Source organism: Prionailurus bengalensis, chromosome D1, assembly GCF_016509475.1.
Source record: "Prionailurus bengalensis isolate Pbe53 chromosome D1, Fcat_Pben_1.1_paternal_pri, whole genome shotgun sequence".
In the NCBI taxonomy this organism is placed as follows: Eukaryota; Metazoa; Chordata; class Mammalia; order Carnivora; family Felidae; genus Prionailurus; species Prionailurus bengalensis.
In genome coordinates, this window is record NC_057346.1 from 60,446,389 (window position 1) to 60,467,955 (window position 21,567).

A 21,567-nucleotide genomic window follows, 5' to 3' on the forward strand; every position below is an offset into this window, starting at 1 on the left:
TGGCCCCAAGATCAAGAGTTGCATGCTCTTCCATCTGAGCCAGCAAACTTCCCCTTTGGTGCCTCATTCTTAAACCAAAATGAATTGTAAGACCTGGGTATTGGGTAATGTAAGCTAGCACTACCAGACATAAATAAATAGAAGTTCATGGGGTTTCATTTTGTTCAGTATGTAGCCTTTAATTTCATCCTCTGCTTTTAGCATACTATCCCTACGCCAGCCATGCCTAGGCTGAGTCTCCAGCCTTAACTCCATGACAGAATAGACTTCTAGCATTCTGCTGGATATGGAAAGTGGTACCTGAATGGACAGGTTGGGAAAGAGGATCCAAGAGCCTAGCTGCTTTTTATACAGATTTTCAACCAATGATCTTTAAAAATCCCATGCTTATCCCTATTTAGAAAAGTTCCTGATGCCTTAATTCTTGAGACAATCTGGGTTCTGCAGTGAAAATTATCTTGGCTTCTACTTGGCTTTCTACTCAAACCTATTAGTTTTATCCCCTCTGCTTAGTCACTAGTCATCTATCTGCTTTCAAAATGTTGTCCCTTCTCTGTTATTATCTTTTCTTCTACGTTTTGCATTGATGTTTCTGTTATTTTACTGACATTTTAACAAGGTATTAGGTATTAACTCAAGGAAAACATTTATATATAATCTGTATTTCTCTCTTATTAGGTGAAGTTAAAGTCCACATTGACCTGCTTCTGAAATGGCTAGCTTCAATCACACTGGTGTTAACCATATAGTCTTCTATCTGCTGGGCATTCCAGGCCGAGAAGACCTACACATATGGATTTCCATCCCCTTACTCATCTCCTATGTCTTTGCTATTCTTGGAAATGGTCTGCTCATCTATATTATCCTCACCAAGAGCAGCCTCCATGAGCCTATGTATCTTTTCCTCTGCATGCTGGCTGGAGTTGACATTGTCTTTGCCACAACCACAGAACCCAAGGCATTGGCAATTTTTTTGTTCAATAATAGGGAGATCTCTCTTAATAGCTGCATTGCCCAGCTCTACTTCCAGCATTCCTCCTTCATTTCTGAGTCTGGCATCTTGCTGATTATGGCATTTGACCGCTACATTGCAATATGTTACCCACTGAGGTACACCATGATACTCACTCATTCTCTGATAGGGAAAATTGGTGTGGCTGTTTTCTTGAGAGCACATTGTACAATTTTCCCCATGATATTTCTTCTGAAGAGACTCACTTTTTGCAGAAATAACATCCTACCACATACATTCTGTGAACACATTGGTTTGGCCAAGTATGCCTGTGATGATATCCGTGTAAACATCTGGTATGGATTTTTTGTCCTAATGTCCACAGTGATCCTAGACATTGTCCTCATTTTTGTTTCCTATACTCTGATACTCCATGCTATCTACCGTATCCCTTCCCGAGATGCTCGCCACAAAGCTCTCAACACATGTGGCTCCCATGTCTGTGTCATTGTCCTTTTTTATGGGCCTGGGATCTTCTCGGTTCTCACTCAGCGCTTTGGACGTCACATCCCACTACATGTCCACATTCTGTTGGCCAATGTCAGCATGCTTGCTCCACCGATGCTGAATCCTATCATTTATGGGGTCAAAATAAAACAGATACGAGACCAAGTAGTTTATGTGTTGTTTCCAAAGAAGAAATGACTATGGGGTAGCAGAATCTGGTTTCTCAGAAACTTTGGTCCTTCCTGAGATATGCTTTCACAGCAGCAAACCAGAGAACTAGAAATGAGTCACAGCATACATAGCTCATTGAGTTATGGGCCTCTGGAGCAACTTACCTGAGATTGTGAGACTTGCCCCTCCGCCCCCCCCGCTCCAATCAATCTGAAAGCAGTCCCTGTGGGTTGACTGAGATACTTACAGCTCATTATTTGGGGAAAGGGCAGGTTTCTCTGTAGTAGTCATGTCTAACTCTGTAATATTCAACTCAACTTTGGGAATGGACAATGTAATAGTAAGTCTCATTTAGATAAATAGTAAGTTTTCTGTCTTGAGCTATGTCAAACCCTGAGATATTTCACCACATGCCTGCTGGACACCTAAATAAAATCTTCATTCTTTCATATGCTTTCTCAAATTACCATGGGCATTAAGAGAACAGTAAGGGAACTGTACTCATCCTAAATTTTGATATTTTGAAAGTTGTTTCTCAAAAATCATGCCCCTCAGTGTGGTACAGAATAAATTCAGACTTCCTTCCCAGCAACAATTTCCACATCACTTTCACACAATCTGTGCTTCAGTCTTAGGGAACTGTCTGTCTCTAATCTCTCGATGTCCAGTCATCTTGTCTTGGCACATTTTCCCTAAGTGATTCATTTACCTGGAATGACTGCTCCTTTCCTTGAGTTTTTAATAGATTCCCTTTATTTATCTTTCAAGGCCCAGCTTGGTGTCATCTACTCAGGGAGGTCATTATAACCACCTCCTCTCAAGAAGAGATATGACTTCCTCTATTAGATGATACTATATTGTTGATACTTCTGTTGAAAATATTTACTTATTTTTATATAAGTATTCCCTAGAGAAATGATAGGAAGAAAATGAAAATTACACACGCTCTCACCACCCAAAGAAATGTACTGTTATCATTTTGATGTAGAATCTTCCAGATTTTATATGTAACTCTCTTTTTAAAATATAATTAGTCAAATTGGCTTACATACAACACCCAGTGCTCATCCCAACAAGTGTCCTCCTCAGTGCCCAAAACCCATTTTCCCTTTCCCCACCCCTCCATCTGCCCTCAGTTTGTTCTCTGTATTTAAGAGTCTTTTGTGGTTTGCCTCCCTCCCTCTCTGTTTGTAAGTAATTTTCCCCCATCTCTTCCCCCATGGTCTTCTGTTAAGTTTCTCAAGATCCACATATGTGTAATTCTGACTCTAATAACTATAACCATACACATATATTCAGAACTTATTCAGTATTAATGCATAGGCCCACAGTGTGGCTATTTTTAAATGACACTACATTTGGAAAGACACAATAACTTTAATGACTATATTTTATATATTTTAATTAATTATATAAAAATTATGCTTAAAAATTCTTTTTTACATCAGCTGAGGTAGTGTTCATCCTTTTATTTTTTAATACTTACGTTTTTCTAATCATTAGCAATGTAAATGCTGTGCTAGGGACATTTTTGTGCATAAGGTTTATCTATTTTTTGTGCAGTAAGCTTTGCCTGTTTTTAGCCTTAAAAAGAATTACTAGGTTAGTGGTATGTGGATTTTAGGCTCCTCTGGCACATTGAAAAAAGAAGTTATTATTAATTTTCACTCATCAGAAATACATGAAAATGCCAAAATTTATTGTATCCTTACTAGCACTTAGTAAGTAGTTCTATTTTTTAAATCTGCCATGTGACAGAGTAAAACCATTTTCATTGTCCTTCATTTGAACTGATTTAGCTAATAGACACATGGAACAATTGTTATGGGATATTGTATTTCTTTGTGGATTAATAGTAAAAACCATTTATTGAACCTGTGCAAAACTTATTTCATACCTTCCCTTGTTGAATCTTCACATCAAACTCGTTATTGCCTCTATTTTATTCATTTTAAAGATGTAATTCGGAGCTCAGAGAGGATATATAACTTCCCCAAGGTATTAGTATTTATTGAAAGTATTTTCTCAGGTTATTTAAATTATAAATTCTGCAATTTTCTTTGGTTGGCTTGCTTGCCTTTTGTTTTAACCCTAAAGAGATATAGTATTAAATATTTTCAAGTCCTTCATTCTTTTCCTTTATGGGTTTTATTGTTTTCATTTTAGGCTATTTCTTCAACCTATGATTTGATTATTATTCTTATAGTTTTAGTTTTCTATGGTTGCTTTTTATATTTAATTTTTCAAGGACACATATTACTAAATAAACAAAACTAAGAAAAGAAAGAAAAACTTCAATGACCTATAATCAGAAAAATGGGGCATAATTGTTAAATTTTAGTGTGTTTTCCAGTTTTTATATGATTATGTCTTTTTGCATATATGATACAGTTCACTTTTTTTCTGTGACATGTTTGTCACTCAATAAAAGGTGTTGCAAATTTTCTAATATGTTTTATGAGTTAAATAATAGGTGGAACAAGCTTATCGTACTGTTCAAACCTTGGTATACATACCAATTAAAAATGATTCGGCAATTTTTGGGGAAAAGAGTTAAATTCATCACAGTGATTAGTTGCCAGTTTCTTGTAATTCTTGTAATTTTTTTCTCTGAGACAGCTAATCTTTGAAACAACAATTTTGAGATTGTGTACTGTTTAGTTGAGTATGATTATAGCTGTGTAAATTTTCTGTTGATTAGTGTTCTCTTAGTAAACCATTTGCATCTTCTCCCAAGTATTTTATGCTCATATGGTTTAGGTTGATATCCTTTAAACCACATGAAACTGGATTTTTTTTGTTTCTATGATATCTGATAATCTTTGAACTTTATCTGATAGGTAGAGTCGTTATATTTATTATGAATTTAAGACATTGTTTTTATTGTTCTTATTTATTATCATTATTTTTAAAATATAATTTATTGTCAAATTGGATTCTATACAACACCCAGTGCTCATCCCAGCAAGTGCCTTCCTCAATGCCCATCACCTGCTTTCCCCTGTCCCCCACCCCCATCAACCCTCGGTTTGTTCTCTGTATTTAAGAATCTCTTACAGTTTACCTCCCTCCTTCTGTTTATAGTTTTTTTTTCTTCTTCCCCTCCCCCGTGGTCTTCTGTTAAGTTCCTCAATATCCACATATGAGTGAAAACATATGGTATCTGTCTTTCTCTGACTGACTTATTTCACTTAGCATAACACTCTCTAGTTCCATCCATGTTTCTGCAAATAGCAAGATTTCATTCTTTCTCATTGCCAAGTAGTATTGCATTGTACATATAAATCACATCTTCTTTATCCATTCATCAGTTGATGGACGTTTAGGCACTTTTCATAATTTGGCTATTGTTGAAGGTGCTGCTATAAACATTGGGGTACATGTGCCCCCCCTATGTATCAGCACCCCTGTATCCCTTGGGTAAATTCCTAGCAGTGCTATTGCTGGGTCATAGGGCAGATATATTTTTAATTTTTTGAGGAACCTCCACACTGTTTTCCAGAGTGGCTGCACCACTTTGTATTCCCACCAACAGCGCAAGAGGGTTCCCGTTTCTCCACATCCTCGCCAGCATCTATAGTCTCCCGATTTGTTCATTTTAGCTACTCTGACTGGCATGAGGTGATATCTCAGTGTGACTCTGATTTGTATTTCCCTGATGAGGAGTGATGTTGAGCATTGTTCCATGTGTCTGTTGGCAATCTGGATGTCTTCTTTGGAAAAGTGCCTATTCATGTCTTCTGCCCATTTCTTCACTGGATTATTTGTTTTTCAAGTGTGGAGTTTGGTGAGTCCTTATAGATTTTGGATACTAGCCCTTTATCTGATATGTCATTTGCAAATATCTTTTCCCATTCTGTCAGTTGACTTTTAGTTTTGTTGATTGTTTCCTTTGTAGTGCAGAAGCTTTTTATCTTCATGAGGTCCCAATACTTCATTTTTCCTTCTAAGTCCCTTGCCTTTGGAGATGTGTCAAGTAAGAAATTGCTGCAACTAAGGTCAAAGAGGTTTCTTCCTGCTTTCTCCTCTAGGGTTTTGATGGTTTCCTGTCTCACATTCAGGTCTATCATCCATTTTGAGCTTTTTTTGTGTGTATGGTAGAAGAAAGTGAACTAGTTTCATTCTTCTGCATGTTGCTGTTCAGTTCTCCCAGTACCATTTGTTAAAGAAACTGTCTGTTTTCCATTGGATACGCTTCCTGCTTTGTCAAAGACTTATTTGGCCATACATTTGTGGGTCCAGTTCTGGGTTCTCTATTGTATTCCATTGGTCTATGTGCTGTTTTTGTGCCAACACCATACTCTCTTCATAGTATGTAGTAGAGGCTTTGTAGTAAAGGCTAAAGTCTGGGATTGTGATGCTTCTTGCTTTGGTTTTCTTCTTCAATATTACTTTGGCTATTCTGGGTCTTTTGTGGTTCCATACAAATTTTAGGATTGCTTGTTCTAGCTTCGAGAAGAATGCTGGTGCAATTTTGATTGGGATTGCATTGAATGTGTAGATTGCTTTGGGTAGTACTGACATTTTAATATTTCTTCCTCCAATCTGTGAGCATGGAATGTTTTTCCATTTCTTTGTATCTTCGTCAATTTCCTTCATAAACTTTCTATAGTTTTCAGCATACAGATCTTTTACAACTTTAGTTAGGTTTATTCCTAGGTATTTTATGATTCTGGTGCAATTGTGAATGGGATCAGTTTCTTTATTTCTCTTTCTGTTGCTTCATTATTGGTGTATAAAAATGCAACCGATTTCGGTACATAAATTTTGTACCCTGTGACTTTGCTGAATTCATGTATCAGTTCTAGCAGACTTTTGGTGGGGTCTATCAGATTTTCCATGTAGAATAACATGTTGTCTGCAGAAAGTGAAAGCTTGACTTCTTTGACAATTTTGATGCCTTTTATATTATTTTGATGTCTGAATGCTGACGCTAGGACTTCCAACACTATGTTAAACAACAGTGGTGAGAGTGGACATCCCTGTCATGTTCCTGATCTCAGGGGAAAAGCTCTGTTTTTCCCCATTGAGGATGACATTAGCTGTGGGCTAATCTATCCATTGTTGTAAGTGGGGTATTAAAGTCCCCTGAAATTACCACATTCTTATCAATAAGGTTGCTTGTGTTTGTGATTAATTGTTTTATATATTTGGGGGCTCTCGTATTCGGCGCATAGACATTTATAATTGTTAGCTCTTCCTGATGGATAGACCCTGTGATTATTATATAATGCCCTTCTTCATCCTTTGTTACAGCCTTTAATTTAAAGTCTAGTTTGTCTGATATAAGTATGGCAACTCCAGCTTTCTTTTGACTTCCAGTAGCATGATAGATAGTTCTCCATCCCCTCATTTTCAATCTGAAGGTGTCCTCAGGTCTAAAATGAGTCTCTTGTAGACAGCAAATAGAGGGGTCTTGGGTTTTCATCCATTCTGATACCCTATGTCTTTTGGTTGGAGCATTTAGCCCACTTACATTCAGTGTTATTATTGAAAGATATGGGTTTAGAGTCATTGTGACGTCTGTAGGTTTCATGCTTGTAGTGATGTCTCTGGTACTTTGTGGTCCTTGCAACATTTCACTCACAGAATCCCCCTTAGGATGTCTTGTAGGGCTGGTTTAGTGGTGATGAATTCCTTCAGTTTTTGTTTGTTTGGGAAAACCTTTATCTCTCCTTCTATTCGGAATTACAGGCATGCTGGATAAAGCATTCTTGGCTGCATATTTTTCCTGTTCACCACATTGAAGATTTCCTGCCATTCCTTTCTGGACTGCCATGTTTCAGTAGAGAGATCTGTCACGAGTCTTATCGGTCTCCCTTTGTAAGTTAGAGCCTGTTTATCCCTAGCTGCTTTCAGAATTTTCTCTTTATCCTTGTATTTTGCCAGTTTCACTATGATATGTCGTACAGAAGGTTGATTCAAGTTACGTCTGAAGGGAGTTCTCTGTGCCTCTTGGATTTCAATGCCTGTTTTCTTCCCCAGATCGGGGAAGTTCTCAGCTATGATTTGTTCAAGTACACCTCCAGCCCTTTTCTCTCTCTCTTCTTCTGGAATTCCTATGATACAGATATTATTCCATTTGATTGAATCACTTAGTTCTCTAATTCTCCCCTTGTGATCCTGGATTTTTCTCTCTCTTTTTCTCAGTTCTTCTTTTTCCATAATTTTATCTTCTAATTCACCTATTCTCCCCTCTGCCTTTTCAGTCCATGATATGGCCACCTCATTTTATTTTGCACCTCATTTATACCATTTTTTTAATTCATCATGACAATTTTTTAGTTCCTTGATCGCTGTAGCAATAGATTCTCTGCTATCTTCTATGCTTTTTTCAAGCCCAGTGATTAATCTTATGACTATTATTCTAAATTCTTTTTCAGTTTTATTGCTTATATCTGTTTTGATCAATTCTTTAGCTGTCACTTCTTCCTGGAATTTCTTTGAGGAGAATTCTTCCATTTCATCATTTTGGCAAGTTTTTTTGTCCCTTATGAGTTTTGAAAGCTTGTTATGTGCTCCGTACCTGCAAGCCCTGCTATATTAAAGGGAGGTTATACACTGTCCAGTGTTCTTTGGAGAGGGGTACTTGCTTTCTGTTGTTGTGACTTTGGTTACTTTATCTCCCTACTCATAGTGATGTTTTGGCCCTTCCACCAGGTCTACTGTGATTTGTTCCTTAAGTAGCCCTGGAAAGGAAAACAAACATACAAAAAAACAGAAAACAAAAACATGCAAACACAGAAACAAACAAACAAAGAAAAATCCAAAAACAAAAAACCAGAAACACCAGCTACAACTAAAGAACAGGATGGAGGCAGTGCTGATGGAAGAGCACATACAAAGGGAGAAATGACAGGAGCCGGGAAAAAGAATAAATAAACATTGACCAGGCAGAGAGATTAAATGGCTTAATCCAGAGAGAGAGAAAGGAAAATAGAGAAGGAGGTGGGGGAGAAAAGAAACAAAGATAAAGTTACCCAGGCAGAGAAACTATAAGCTTAATTATTCCAAAGAAAGAGAAAGGAAAGAAGGATGTGTAGAATATGTGTCAAGAGAATGGATTAAATATGTCTGCTTATACAAAACAACAACCAGAGTGACCAGACTAGAGGAGGGAAGAGATAAGGAGAAAAGGAAGGAAGAATATATGTAAATAACAAGAATTGTCCTAGAATTAATCCAGGCAATGCAGCAGCGCTGGTCTGGAGGAGGCGGCCATCTGGTTCCACAGCGTCTACCTGCTCCAGTAGATAGGCAGTTACCTGGCTCTGAGGGGTGTGGCTTGGTGTAGGAGGGTCCCACCTCCACTGTGGGCCCTGTGGACCAATCCCTGAGGCCCCTCACCTTGGTGGTGGTGGGGAGACAAATGGCGGCCCCCCAGTCTCTTCTCCATGGACCAGTGTCCAAAATCACTTGGTTGGAGCTGTCCTCACTGTGCTGCGGGTGCAGATGAGGTGGTCTGTCTCATTCGCCTGACTCCGGTGCCCTGGTGCTTGGCTGGGATTCAAACTCCTGCTCCATGCAACCTGGTACTGGGGAAACAACTCTCCATGCTGCCTGATATGTGGTACTGGCTGGTTTTGTCCTGTGCTGCAGCACTCCAGGGAGGGGGTCACTTTCTCCTACTGTCGACTGTGCCCCTGACCTAGCCACCGAGCCTGGGGTTGGTTCTCCTCCTCCCCAGGTGCATGAACAGGGCAGCCAGCCCAGTCTGGAGAAAGCCCTGCAGTTAGAGATGGGATCCCTCTCCACCTTGGTCCAAGGTTTTTCTCTTGTCCAGATACAGTCCTATGCTTCCCCAGCCTCTCTTTCTCTTCATCTCTCCGCAGAAGGGGATCCCTCCCCTCCATGCCTACATGGCCTGTTTTATCTCTCCTAGTTCGCAATCACCCACCTATGGCCCATCAGGTTGTTCCAGTGTCTCCCTGGTAGCAACTCAGTCTCTTTTCCTCCCAGACTCTTGGAGTTCAAAGTCCTTTGGCTTTAACCCTTCTTTGAGAGACACAGAAAGTTCAGATCCCCCAATTCTCTGCCATGTTGGACCCTCCTCCTAAGATATTGTTTTAAAAAGTTGATTCTTCTGCCTCTATCCTGCAAATAATTTAGCTTGTCTTTATGCATCTCTTTGTTTCTATCTCCAAGTTTCTAATGATCTTTTTAGTTCTATTTAATAAGCTATCTAACCAATCTGCTGAATGTTTTTTTCATTTCAAGGATTGCATTAAAAATTAATAAATATTATTAAAATATTTGTAATGTTTATTTTTGAGAGATAGAGAGTGTGGGGGAGGGACAGAGAAAGAGGGAGACACAGGATCCGAAGTAGGCTCTGGCTCTGAGATGTCAGCACGGAGCCCAGATGCAGGGCTTGAACTTACAAATCACGAGATTATGACTTGAGTGAAACTCAGACACTTAACCAACTGAGCCAGCCAGGTGCCCCAATAGATATCATTTTTTTTTTAGACCAGTTTTAGGCTTATAGAAAAATTGAGTGGAGAGTACAGAGTTCCCAAATACATCTTTATCCGCCCCCCCCCGCCCGTCTTGCTCAGAGAGTTTCTCTTATTTTTAGCATCTTGCATTTGTGTCATATATTTGTTACAACTAACGAACCAATACTGATACATTATTATTAACAAGAGTCCAAAGTTTACATTGTGGCATGCTCTTTGTGTTGTACAATTCTATGGGTTTTGAAAAATGTATACTGACACATATCCACCCTTATAGTATCATACAGAGTATTTTCAATGCTCACATATCTCCTATTTGTCCTTCTCTTTCTCTCCTTGAACTCCTGGAAAACACTGATGTTTTTTACTGTCTCCATAGTTTTGCCTTTGCCAGAATGACATAAGTTTGGAATTATACAGTGTGTAACCTTTACGTGCTGCCTCTTTCCCTTAGTGTTATGCGCTTAAAATTCCTTCATGTCTGGTGAGTGCATGATATCTTGTTTCTTTTTATTGCTGTGTAATACTCCATTGTATGGATATACTAGAGTTTGCTTATCCATTCACCTGTTCAGAGATATTTTGGCTGCTTCCAAGTTTTGACAATTATGAATAAAGTTTCTATAACATCTGTATGCAGGTGTTTGTGTGGACATAAGTTTTCAGCTCCTTTGGGTTAATACTAAGGAGCATGACTGTATAGTAAGTGTATGCTTAGCTTTGTAAGGAACTGCCAAACTGTTTTCCTAAGTGGTTGTACCATTGTGCATTCCCACCAGCACTGAATGAGGGTGTTGTTGATTCACATCCTTTCCAACATTTGGTGTTGTCAGTGTATTGAATTTTAGCCATTCTAATAGGTATATAGTGGTACCTCATTGTTGTTTTTTGATCTGCAATTTTTAAATGAAATATGATGATGTTGATTATCTTCTCATATGCTTTTCTGCCATGTCAATGGATTCTTCACACCATATTTCTCATATTGTTTTTTCCTAGATAGTACATGTACTGCAAATTTTAGCCCTAAATAATACTTTAGAGGTCCATGGTTGTGCCTGTTCGGGCTAGTCTTTCTTAGGTGTCCAGAGAACAAATGGAGGGATTATTCCTTGACAGGACAGACAGTTCCTCCTATAAGGAGGAAGCAGGAGTGGGTAGGAGCAGATGCAGATATGTTTTTATATCCAGTGTTTTGAATTTGTGTGAGTTTCCAACTGATTGATTCTGATTTAGTAGACAAGGTTCTCTTCCAAGAGTAAAGAGCTAGGTTCTGGAATCAAGATCGGAGGTTTGAATAGGGTGTACATATGAAGCGTTAATTAGGCAGAGTGGGAGAGTGAGCTAACTTGAGGCAATGTGTAAGCTTGCTGGACCCTGCTAATAGTCTATGTTGGTAATCATTTTAGTGGTACCATTTTGTTCTCCAGGTGACTACCCAATTATGTTCTTGTTTCAGTTTATATTAATGTTGAGATGGACTAGATAGAATGGAGAAAAAATTTTAAGGATTTGAACATACTTAAAAGAAAGCTATCATAAAAAGGGCATGGAATCTAAAAGTTAATTAAGAATGGAAATCATACAGAGTGGGCTGAAGATTTAGAAAGGAACTTGTGGTATTAATAGATTAGTATTAGAGAGTGAAGGGAAATTCAACTGAGATCAGAGGAGGAAATGGAATCAAGGGGACGAGGTGAAGAAGTTTTCCAGATGGACATGGAAGTCTTTATGATACAAGTGTAAGACTTCCATGCATTTGTTTGTGAGGGAATCCAGGGGACCTTCAGATAGCCTTGAGGAATAGGAGAAGACAGATAACATAAATCTCAAAGCAGCATTAGCTCCTACACTAAAGTGAATGAGCACTAGCTGAGAACAAAATTATTAAAGAAAAATTTCTATCAACAATAAAAAATACTACATGGAAATAGAAACAGTGCCATAATAATTTCCTTCTTTGAAATATCAAATATTTAAGTGAAATAATTCAGAACACATATACAAATTTATACATATATATGTTCATTACAGAACAATTTCAACAGAGAAAAACAGAAACTTTATAAATATTCAATAAGTGAAATGGTTAAATGTATTGTATTATGTCACCAAGGTATAATATTTAGTCACTCAAATTTTTAAAGAAATATTTATAGATTACTAACTATGTGTCATTGCATCAGACAGGAGACACATGCAGCTGAATTAAAGGAGCTCCATGGTTTACAGAACATTTGTTACAACTGGGAACATTTATTACCAATTGTTAATTGGAAATTCCTATATTATGAAATTAAATAAAAAAGTATACCACATGCACAGTTTGATCTCAACCATAAATAAATCCATGAATAGGGAAGAAAAAAATCTTAGAGGGTTATCAATGAAAATGTTCCATTAAGTCCCTTGCATGATGGAATGAAAGTATTAGTCCTGTACACAAAACAATATTAATACATTTTCATTGGATTTGATTTTATTAACATTTTATCATGGTGTGGTGAACATAGTTGGTTGAATGGGTGGTGAAGGAGTAAATGAATGTTTGGGAGAATCTTTAGAATTCCAGCTCCTAATATGCTTCTGTGCCTTCTGGAAGTCAGGGTTGAAGAGGGTGAGCTGGAGTGACGTGTGGAGCCTTGATGAAAGTCCCTAACCACAGTTCTGTCCTCTACCCTCACCTCTCCAATCTAAAACCTCTCTTCCACCTCCTCTCCTGTCAAGCTCATGCAGCTCTTCAGACAAGGAAGGGTTCAGGGCTTATTGTTATGTCACTGGCAGTAGAGGAGATCCTAGGGGAGAAGAAAGTCACATGAATAAGTCCATGGTCCCCAAAGATGCTCAGAGAAAGAATAATTTACCCTGCAATTCCTCCTCCAACTTAATCCCTTAGCCACTGCATACAGTCTGCTTGTTGTGAGAATACCCTGCAATCCAGGCAGGGGCATAACTCCAGTCTGTGGTTCCTGATGGCTGTGATGGAGAGTTTGGGGTGAGGAGAGAGTAGGTTGGTACTGACCAGGATAGCCTGGTGACTTTCTGGGCCCTTCTGTCCATGGGCATCAATGGTGGGGTCTGGCTGAGGGTGGGGATAAAGAAGGTGGAAAACACTGAATTTACTGATGAGAGACATGGGGGACAATAATAGATTGCCTTCATCATTTGGTAACTCTTTAGGCACTGTATTTGGAATTCTCCATTCCTTGAGAGGGCAGACAAAAATTCACCATTCCCTGAGAGGACAGACAAAAATGTTCCCATGGATGCTTTGTGGCATAGTGGAAACACTAGTGGAAGGAGAGGCATGAGACCTTCTTGACTCATTTCTTTTGTGAACTTGGGAAAACTGCCTTTCCTTCTGTGGCCTTGCTAAATAGTAAGTTATATGACAAGGTTATTCTAAAGCAGGAGCTGGCAACATTTTTTTGTAAAGGGCAAGAGTAAAAGTGTTAAGCTTCAAAGATGGTCTCTGTTGCAACTACTCTGTCCCAAAAAAACAGTCCTAGTAGATACGGGGAATGGGTGTATTCCAATAAAATTTTACCCATAAAAAAAAGCAGGTGGTAGACAAGATTCGGCCCACAGGCTGCAGTTTGATGAGCCCTGGTATAACGTGCCAACCAGAATTGATATTTCATATCTCTGACTCATGTTTGGGTAAATCAAGAGTAGAACTGGTGAAGCAGGGGTGTTGTCCTATGAGTTGCATTTCTATGAGAGTCCCTCATGGCAGGGATAAGGGGGCTGTAAGGCTGGAGACAGGGGTAAGAGTGGAATAGCCTCTGGAAGCTTCATCTCCTGGAAGAAACTGATTCAAGAAGAGGCGAATCAGTGTGCTGAATGAAGATAGGCAAATTTATGACTTAAGTAAGTCATAACTTGTCTCTGTGACAGTGAGTTTGACTGGTTAATGACTGTGTATGAATTTGGATGGCTATTATGTGAAGGAAAGCTTAAAAGTGTATGTGAGTGTGCATGTGTGCGTGAATGTGTTCACAGTGAAGGGCTGTTTGTATGAATAGTGAAAATGTGTGTGTAGATATTCATCAAAATTTTTATGAGTGAATGTGTGTGGTGACTGTATAAATGAATGTATGTGATAATATGCATCTGAATGGAAGATTGTGTGTTTGTATGTGGATTTGTAGCAAGCAGAACTGGAATTGAACCCAGGTAGGTCAGACTCTAAATCCTCAATCGCTTGTTTGTCCTATGATACATTGTCTTACATGTCTTAGATATTGTGGAATATATAGGAGAATTGAAGGGAGTAGGGAGGAAGCCAAGGAAAGGTGGTGTAGTAGTCAACATAACAAAATGGAAGTTTTTAAAGCTAATGGAAGCTTTGATGCTAATACTTCTGGATTCAAATATCAGCTTATCTACTAACAAGGTGTTTGACTTTGGGTATTTACTTACCTGAGAGTCAATTTCTTCATGCATGAACTAGTGATATGTTCAATTTCATAGGTTTGGTGTGATTATTAGAAATAACTAACAGTAGGCATTTAATGGTTGCTATTATCACACAAAAGTATTAATAATGGAAATTGGAGATTCCTAATAATGAGAAATTAATCTGGCACTTAATTTAAACCTAAAATTAATGTAGATTTGGCAAGCATGCTATGACAGATTATTTTAGAGAAGCTTCAGCAGCATTATTTAGAAGCATTATTTAGAAGCTTCAGCAGCATATTTGTGTTGTAAGTAAAGTGGTTTGGGTAAAGATTAAAGGATGGTAAAAAGATAGAAGAAAGAAAGCATATCCATTCTGTGAAACCAAAGTGAAGGGGGAAGAGACCATTGATCATATATACAGATGGAGAAGGAGCCAACAGAGAGAGAGAGAAAGAGAGATTTAAGTTACTAGAGTGACAGATTAGTAGGAAGAGGTACTTAAAGAGAAGGTTGGGGTCCAGAGTGCAGATGGAGACAGATGGAGGGTTGAGTCTTGAATTGGAGAAAAAGAGAAAAGGCAATTCAAATATAAATAAATTTGTAGATGGAAGAGTGAGGATGAAGAGGTTAAGGGAATGAAAAATGGATGTTTTTATTGTTTCTTCTCCTTAGGTCAGGAATTAGGAAGTCACAATTATCTGATGAAGGGGACCAGTGTAGAATAAGGCATGTATGAAGTGATTCGGAGGATGGTGTATGTAGGCAAATTCTAGCTCCACCATTTACTAGCCAGGTGACCTTGGGTAGGGCACTACTTAAATCCTCCAAGCTCTGTTTGCTCCCTTATCAGTAAAATGAGGGAAATGACTACAATTATCTCACACTGTGGTGATTAAAACAGTGCACATGCAGTCCTTAGTACAGAGCCCCTCCTAACTGATCTGTCTCCATTTTCCAACCTGCCTCCTCCATTCCCCATCCATCTTACACAATATTGCAAGAGCGAGAGAGCTACCTAAAATGCCAACTTCATCATGCCATTCTCTTACTACAAATCCTTCAGTGGCTCTTACTGCTTCAACATAAATTCTAAACTTCTTACACTTATACTCAAAATCCTCAGTGATTTGGCCCCTACCTCACTGCCTGACATTATTTTCTACCATTTTGTGTGAAGCCCTCTTTGCTACAGTAACCTTGAATCATTATAATTTTCCTCCATAATCTATATCCTTTCAGATTTCTGTGACTTTGTTCATGTTATTCCCTCCTCACGTGACTTGACTTGGCAAAACCTTACTTCTTCTTCAAGGTTCAACTTAGGGTGGCACTTTAGAAAATCTTTTCTGAACTTCCGGGAAGCTCTCCATGTTTCCACAGCTCATTGTGTTTAACTTTTCCTTTACATTGTCCTTATCATTTAGATATTTTGCTTAATTTTATCCTCCAGGTAGGTCCTCTAGGAGCCATGGTAGGTGCTCAGTAAGGCTTATTAAATTATAGTCAACTCAGTGACTGGTTTTGAGATACATATCACATTCAGATGGTCAAAGTAGAAATGGCAGTGTTTGTTTTTCACAGCTCTTAACTATTTATAACAACCTCAGACTAAGATCTATGGTGTTCTAGAGCTGGAACAACTCTCTTACAGATGATCTAATCCAGCTTCTCCCCAACATTAGATTTAAGGTGATAAGAGAGAGATCCAGAGCAGGGAAGTATTTTACTGAGGTCAAATAGTAAATAGAATGTCAAAGAGTTTTAACCCATGTTTCCTGACTTTCTGACCAGGATCCTTTCCACTGCTCACCCAGTGACAAATGATCTATTCCTACCTCCCTTACTTCAACCCTTTTCACCTTTTTTGGCAAGATAGAAGTGACTGCAAATCTTATACACCAACATCTAGGTGACTTGTCCTGGGAATGGCAACCCCTAACCACACTGGTGCCAGCCACTCACTTTTCATTCTGCGGGGCATCCCTGGCCTGGAAGACCAGCACATATGGATTTCTCTTCCCTTCTTTATTTCCTACCTGGTTGCTGTCCTTGGGAATAGCCTCCTTGTCTTCATCATCATTACTGAACGCAGCCTCCATGAACCCATGTACCTCTTTCTCTGCATGCTAGCTGTGGCTGACCTCATCCTGTCCACTACCACTGTGCCCAAAGCCCTGGCCATATTCTGGTTTCATGCTGGGGAGATCTCCCTTGATGGCTGCATCACTCAAATCTTCTTCATCCATGCCACCTTCATTGCTGAATCAGGGATTCTGTTGGCCATGGCATTTGACCGCTATGTGGCCATCTGTGACCCACTGCGATATACTACACTGCTCAGTCATGCAGTAATCATAAAGGTTGGTCTGGCTGTGGTCCTGAGAAGCTTCTCTGTGATACTCCCAGATGTGTTCCTGGTGAAGAGACTGCCTTTCTGCCATAGCAATGTGTTACCACATACCTACTGTGAGCACATGGCTGTTGCCAAGTTTGCTTGTGCTGATATTCGTGTCAATGTCTGGTATGGCTTGTCTGTTCTTCTCTCTACTGTAATGCCAGATGCCTTGCTCATCTTGGTTTCGTATACCCTCATCCTCAATGCAGTCTTCCACCTCCCTTCCCGAGGAGCTCGGCAAAAGGCTCTAGGCACGTGTGGCTCCCACCTTGGGGTCATTTCCATGTTCTATTTGTCTGGCATTTTTACTGTAATTACCCAGCGGTTTGGGCATCATGTTCCCCTCCATACTCACATTCTGCTGGCCAATATCTGCACATTAGCCCCTCCCATGCTGAACCCTATCATTTATGGGGTCAAGACCAGGCAGATTCGAGAGTGTGTGGTCAGTACTCTGTCTTCACAGTAGAAACATATTGAGTCTGTGTGACTGATCTGGTGGTATGTTCACCACTATGGTGTCTCACATTTTGTTTCCCTATTTTGTAGAAACTTATTAACTAAGGGTTCTACTGACTGTGAACAAATGGATTTATGATGACTTTGAAAGATAGATTGTCATGTTGCCTTTATAAGGTAGTGTTTAGAAAAGAGCATGAGGTTTTTTGGATAGGATATCAAAAGTACAGGCAATAAAAGCAAAATAAACAAGTGGGACTACATCAAACCAAAAAGCTTCTGCACAGCAAAGAAAGCACTCAACAGAACAAATAGGCAACATATGGAATGGGAGAAAATATTTGCAAATCATTATCTGATAAAGGGTAAATAGCCAAAATATATAAGAAATCCATATAACTCAATAACAAAACTCAATAGTAAAGGAACAAATAACCTGACTTAAATATGGGAAAAGGACCTGAATAAACTTTTTTTTTCCAGAGAAGACATACAAATGGCCAACAGGTACGTGAAAAAGTTCTCAACATCACTAATTATCAGGGAAATGCAAATCAAAGCCACAATGAAACTTCACCTCACACCTTTTAGCATAGCTATTATCAAAAAGAGATAATATATGTTGATGAGGATGTGGAGAAAAGGGAACCCTTGTGCACTGTTGGTAGGAATGTAAATTGGTAGAGCTATTAAGGAAAATAGTGTGGAGGTTCCTCAAAAACTGAAAACTAGAACTGCCATATTGTCCAGAAATTCCACTTCTGGGTATATATATGAAGGAAATGAAATCACTATCTTGAAGAGATGTCTGTACCCCCTCATGTTCATAGCAGCATTATTTATAATACACAAGACATGGAAACAACCTATGTGTCCACTGACAGATGAAAAAAAAAATGTGGCGCGCGCACACACACACACACACACACACACACACTGGAATACTATTCAGTCATAAAAAGGAAATCCTGCCATCTGTGACAACATGGATGAATCCTGAGGACATTAAGCTAAGTAAAATAAGTCAGACAGAGAAAGACAAATACTATATGAGCTCGCTTGTATGTGGAATCTAAAACTGAACTCATAGAAACAGAACAGTTTGATGGTTGCTAGAGATGAGTAGTGGGGGATGGGAGAAAGGGGTGAAGGTTGTCAAAGTGTACAACTTCCAGTTATACAATGAATCAGTTCTAGGAGTGTAATGTACAACATGATGACTACAGTTAATACTGTATTGCATATTTGAAAGTCTCTAAGAGAGTATATCTTAACAGTTCCTACCACACACAGAGAAAAATTTAACTACATGAGGTGGTGGATGGGTTAACAAACTTTATTGTGTGGTAACCATTTTGCAATATAAATGTGTCAAATCATTATGTTGTATACCTTAAACTTACAAAATGTTATATGTCAATTATACCTTAATAAATCTGGATGGAAAAAATGTGGTACATATATACAATGGAATATTATTCAACCATAAAAAGAAAAGCCTGCTATTTGTGATAACAGGGATGAACCTGGAGGACACTATACCAAGTGAAATAAGCCAGATACAGAAAAACAAAGACTGTGTGCTCTTATAGGTGGGATCTAAAAACCTCAAACTTCCAGAAGCAGAGAGTAGAATGGTGGTTTCCAGGGGCACAGGGGTGGGGGAAATAGGTATTGGTTGAAGGTTACAAACTTTGTTATAAGTTCTGAGGATCTAATGTACAGTATGATGACTATAGTTAATATATACTGAGAGTTGATATTAAGTGTTCTCACTATACATATACAAAAGGTAACTATGTGAGGCAAGGAATCTGTCAATTAGCTTCATTGTGGTAATCATTTTACAAAATATGCATATATATTTAAGTGTACATCTTAAGTGTATGCAGTTTTTATGTCACTTATACCACAATAAAGCTGGAAAAAAATTAAATATAAATACATAGTTTCATAAAGGGATGGGCACCACAATCTCTAAATTCCCTGATTATACCTTTATCATAGGGCTGTGATAGAACTAAAAATATAAACAGGATCTTGATATGCATGACATAGAGTAAGCAGTGGATAAGTTTTTAACTTCTACCTTAGCTTATCTTTTAAAATGTAGTGCAATAATTTATGCCTCTTCTAATTCAAAAAGAAGTTATGGAATCAAAGGAGATCACAAAAGTTAACAGGCCTTATTTGCATTTTAAAGGAAAATATTAATCATAACTGGAATTGGTGCTGGTAGAATCTTCATTTCTCAAGAGAATTTTGTGTGATCTGTGCGGTATACAGATCACTTGTTAGTAATTACCGATGGGGATAGAAATCAAGATACTATTATCTTTACCACTTAATTTCTTTCAGTGGGGACCAAAGCGATGGTAGTATGTCATCTGTGTAATAGACCTCTCCAAGTATTGGAGTAACCTGATATGCCAAAGAATTCAGATTTTGAGAAATGAGAGTATTTAAGTTTATGTCATTATGATAGCTTTCTCCCATAAGTATATCAATTAAAGGGAACAAATCATCATTTACATTAGTCAACTCCAAAGAGACAGAAGCAGAAAAGTATATTTTATAATTTACCCTTAAAAAATTTCTCTATAACCTTGACATGCAGAATCCAACTATTCCCCAGTTATATCCCCATTCATAGAGAACTGAGCTCTCCTTTTCTTCCTTCAGTTTATCAACCAAAGCATGATTAATTTTGTCAACTTATATTGATTTAGCTCTGCAATGTTGCCATCTCACCTGAGGATTTTGTTCTCTTTATCTTTTCTTCAAAGTACCTTCTGTCCAGTGTTAAGACACTCATACTTACAAATAACTCATCACTAAATTTTAAGGTCGCTGATATCTTTGTACAGTATCTACATTTCATGAAGTGGATAGCAGATTTACTAAAGACTAGCAGATTTCCTGAAGGAAATTTGAGATTCTACTTTATTAAAAAATTTTTAATTCCAGTGTAGCTCACATACAGTGTTCTATTAGTTTCAGGTGTACCATATAGTGATTCAACAGTTCCTTACGTTACTCGGTGCTCATCAAGGTGAGTGTACTTTTAATCCCCTTCACCTGTCTCATCCATTCCTCTACCCACCTCCCCTCTGGTAACCATCTGTTTGTTTTCTATAGTGATGAGTCTGTCTTTTGTTTGTCTCTCTTTATTTGTTTCTTAAATTCCACATTTTAATGAAATCATATGGTATTTGTTTTTCTCTGACTGGCTTACTCCACTTATCATTATATTCTCTAGTGCTATCCATGCTGTTGCAAATGGCAAATTTTCATTCTTTATTATGGCTGAGTAATATTCCATTATATACATATAATAAAATATACATATTCCTATATATATACACACCACATCTTATCATCCATTGATTTATCAATTACACTTGGGCTGCTTCCAAAATTTTGCTATTTGTGAATAAGCTGCAATAAATATATAGAGGTACATATATCCCATTGGATTAGTATTTTCATGTTTTTTTTGGGTAAATATCCAGTACAGCAATTACTGGATAGTAGGATAGCTCTATTTTTAATGTTTTGAGGAATCTCCATACTGTTTTCCACTGTGGATGCCCAGCTTGCATTCCCACCAACAGTACATGAGGGTTCCTTTTTCTCCACATACTTACCAATACTTGTTTCTTGAGTTTTTGCTTTTAGCTATTCTGACAGGTGTGAGATGATATCTCATTGTGGTTTTGATTTGTATTTCCCTGATGATCAGTGATGTTGAGAACCTTTTCATATGTCTGTTGGCCATCTATGTCTTCTTTGGAGAAATGTCTTAATATCTTCTGCCCATTTTTAACTAGATGATTTGGGTTTTTTCTTCTGTGTGTTAAATTGTGTAAGTTTTTAATATATTTTGGATACTAATTCTTTATTGGATATGTCATTTGAAATTATCTTTTCTCATTCAATAGTTTGTCTTTTAGTTTTAGGTTATTTCCTTTGTTAAGCAGAGCTTTTTATTTTGATGTAGCCCCAATAGTTTATTTTTGCTTTTGTTTTCCTTGCCTCAGGAGGCATACCTAGAAAAAAGTTTCTATGGCCTATGTCAATAGGTTACTGCTTGTGTCCTCCTGTAGGATATTTATGGTTTCAGGCCACACATTTAGGTCTATTAAACCATTTTGAGCTAATTTTCGTGTATGGTGAAAGTAAGTAGTCTAGTTTCATTCTTTTGCATGTTACTGTCCAGT

The 21,567-nt window shown here is 38.1% G+C and overlaps 2 protein-coding genes across 3 annotated transcripts; both read left to right on the forward strand.

The window, feature by feature from the left end:
- The first annotated feature begins 712 nt into the window (after positions 1 to 712).
- Positions 713 to 1,657, forward strand: LOC122483408 (olfactory receptor 52B4-like). Its single transcript, XM_043580410.1, has one exon. The coding sequence runs from the start codon at positions 713 to 715 to the stop codon at positions 1,655 to 1,657; it is 945 nt and encodes a 314-aa protein (XP_043436345.1).
- A 14,761-nt stretch (positions 1,658 to 16,418) lies between these two features.
- On the forward strand, positions 16,419 to 21,567 carry LOC122483410 (olfactory receptor 52B4-like). 2 transcript variants are annotated; one of them, XM_043580411.1, is made up of 2 exons: positions 16,419 to 17,326; positions 21,357 to 21,567. In XM_043580411.1, the coding sequence occupies exons 1-2, from the start codon at positions 16,419 to 16,421 to the stop codon at positions 21,427 to 21,429; spliced, it is 981 nt and encodes a 326-aa protein (XP_043436346.1). In that variant the 3' UTR covers positions 21,430 to 21,567. The 2 variants fall into 2 exon arrangements, with proteins under 2 accessions (XP_043436346.1, XP_043436347.1); XM_043580412.1 differs by lacking the exon at positions 21,357 to 21,567 and having other exon boundaries at positions 16,419 to 17,357.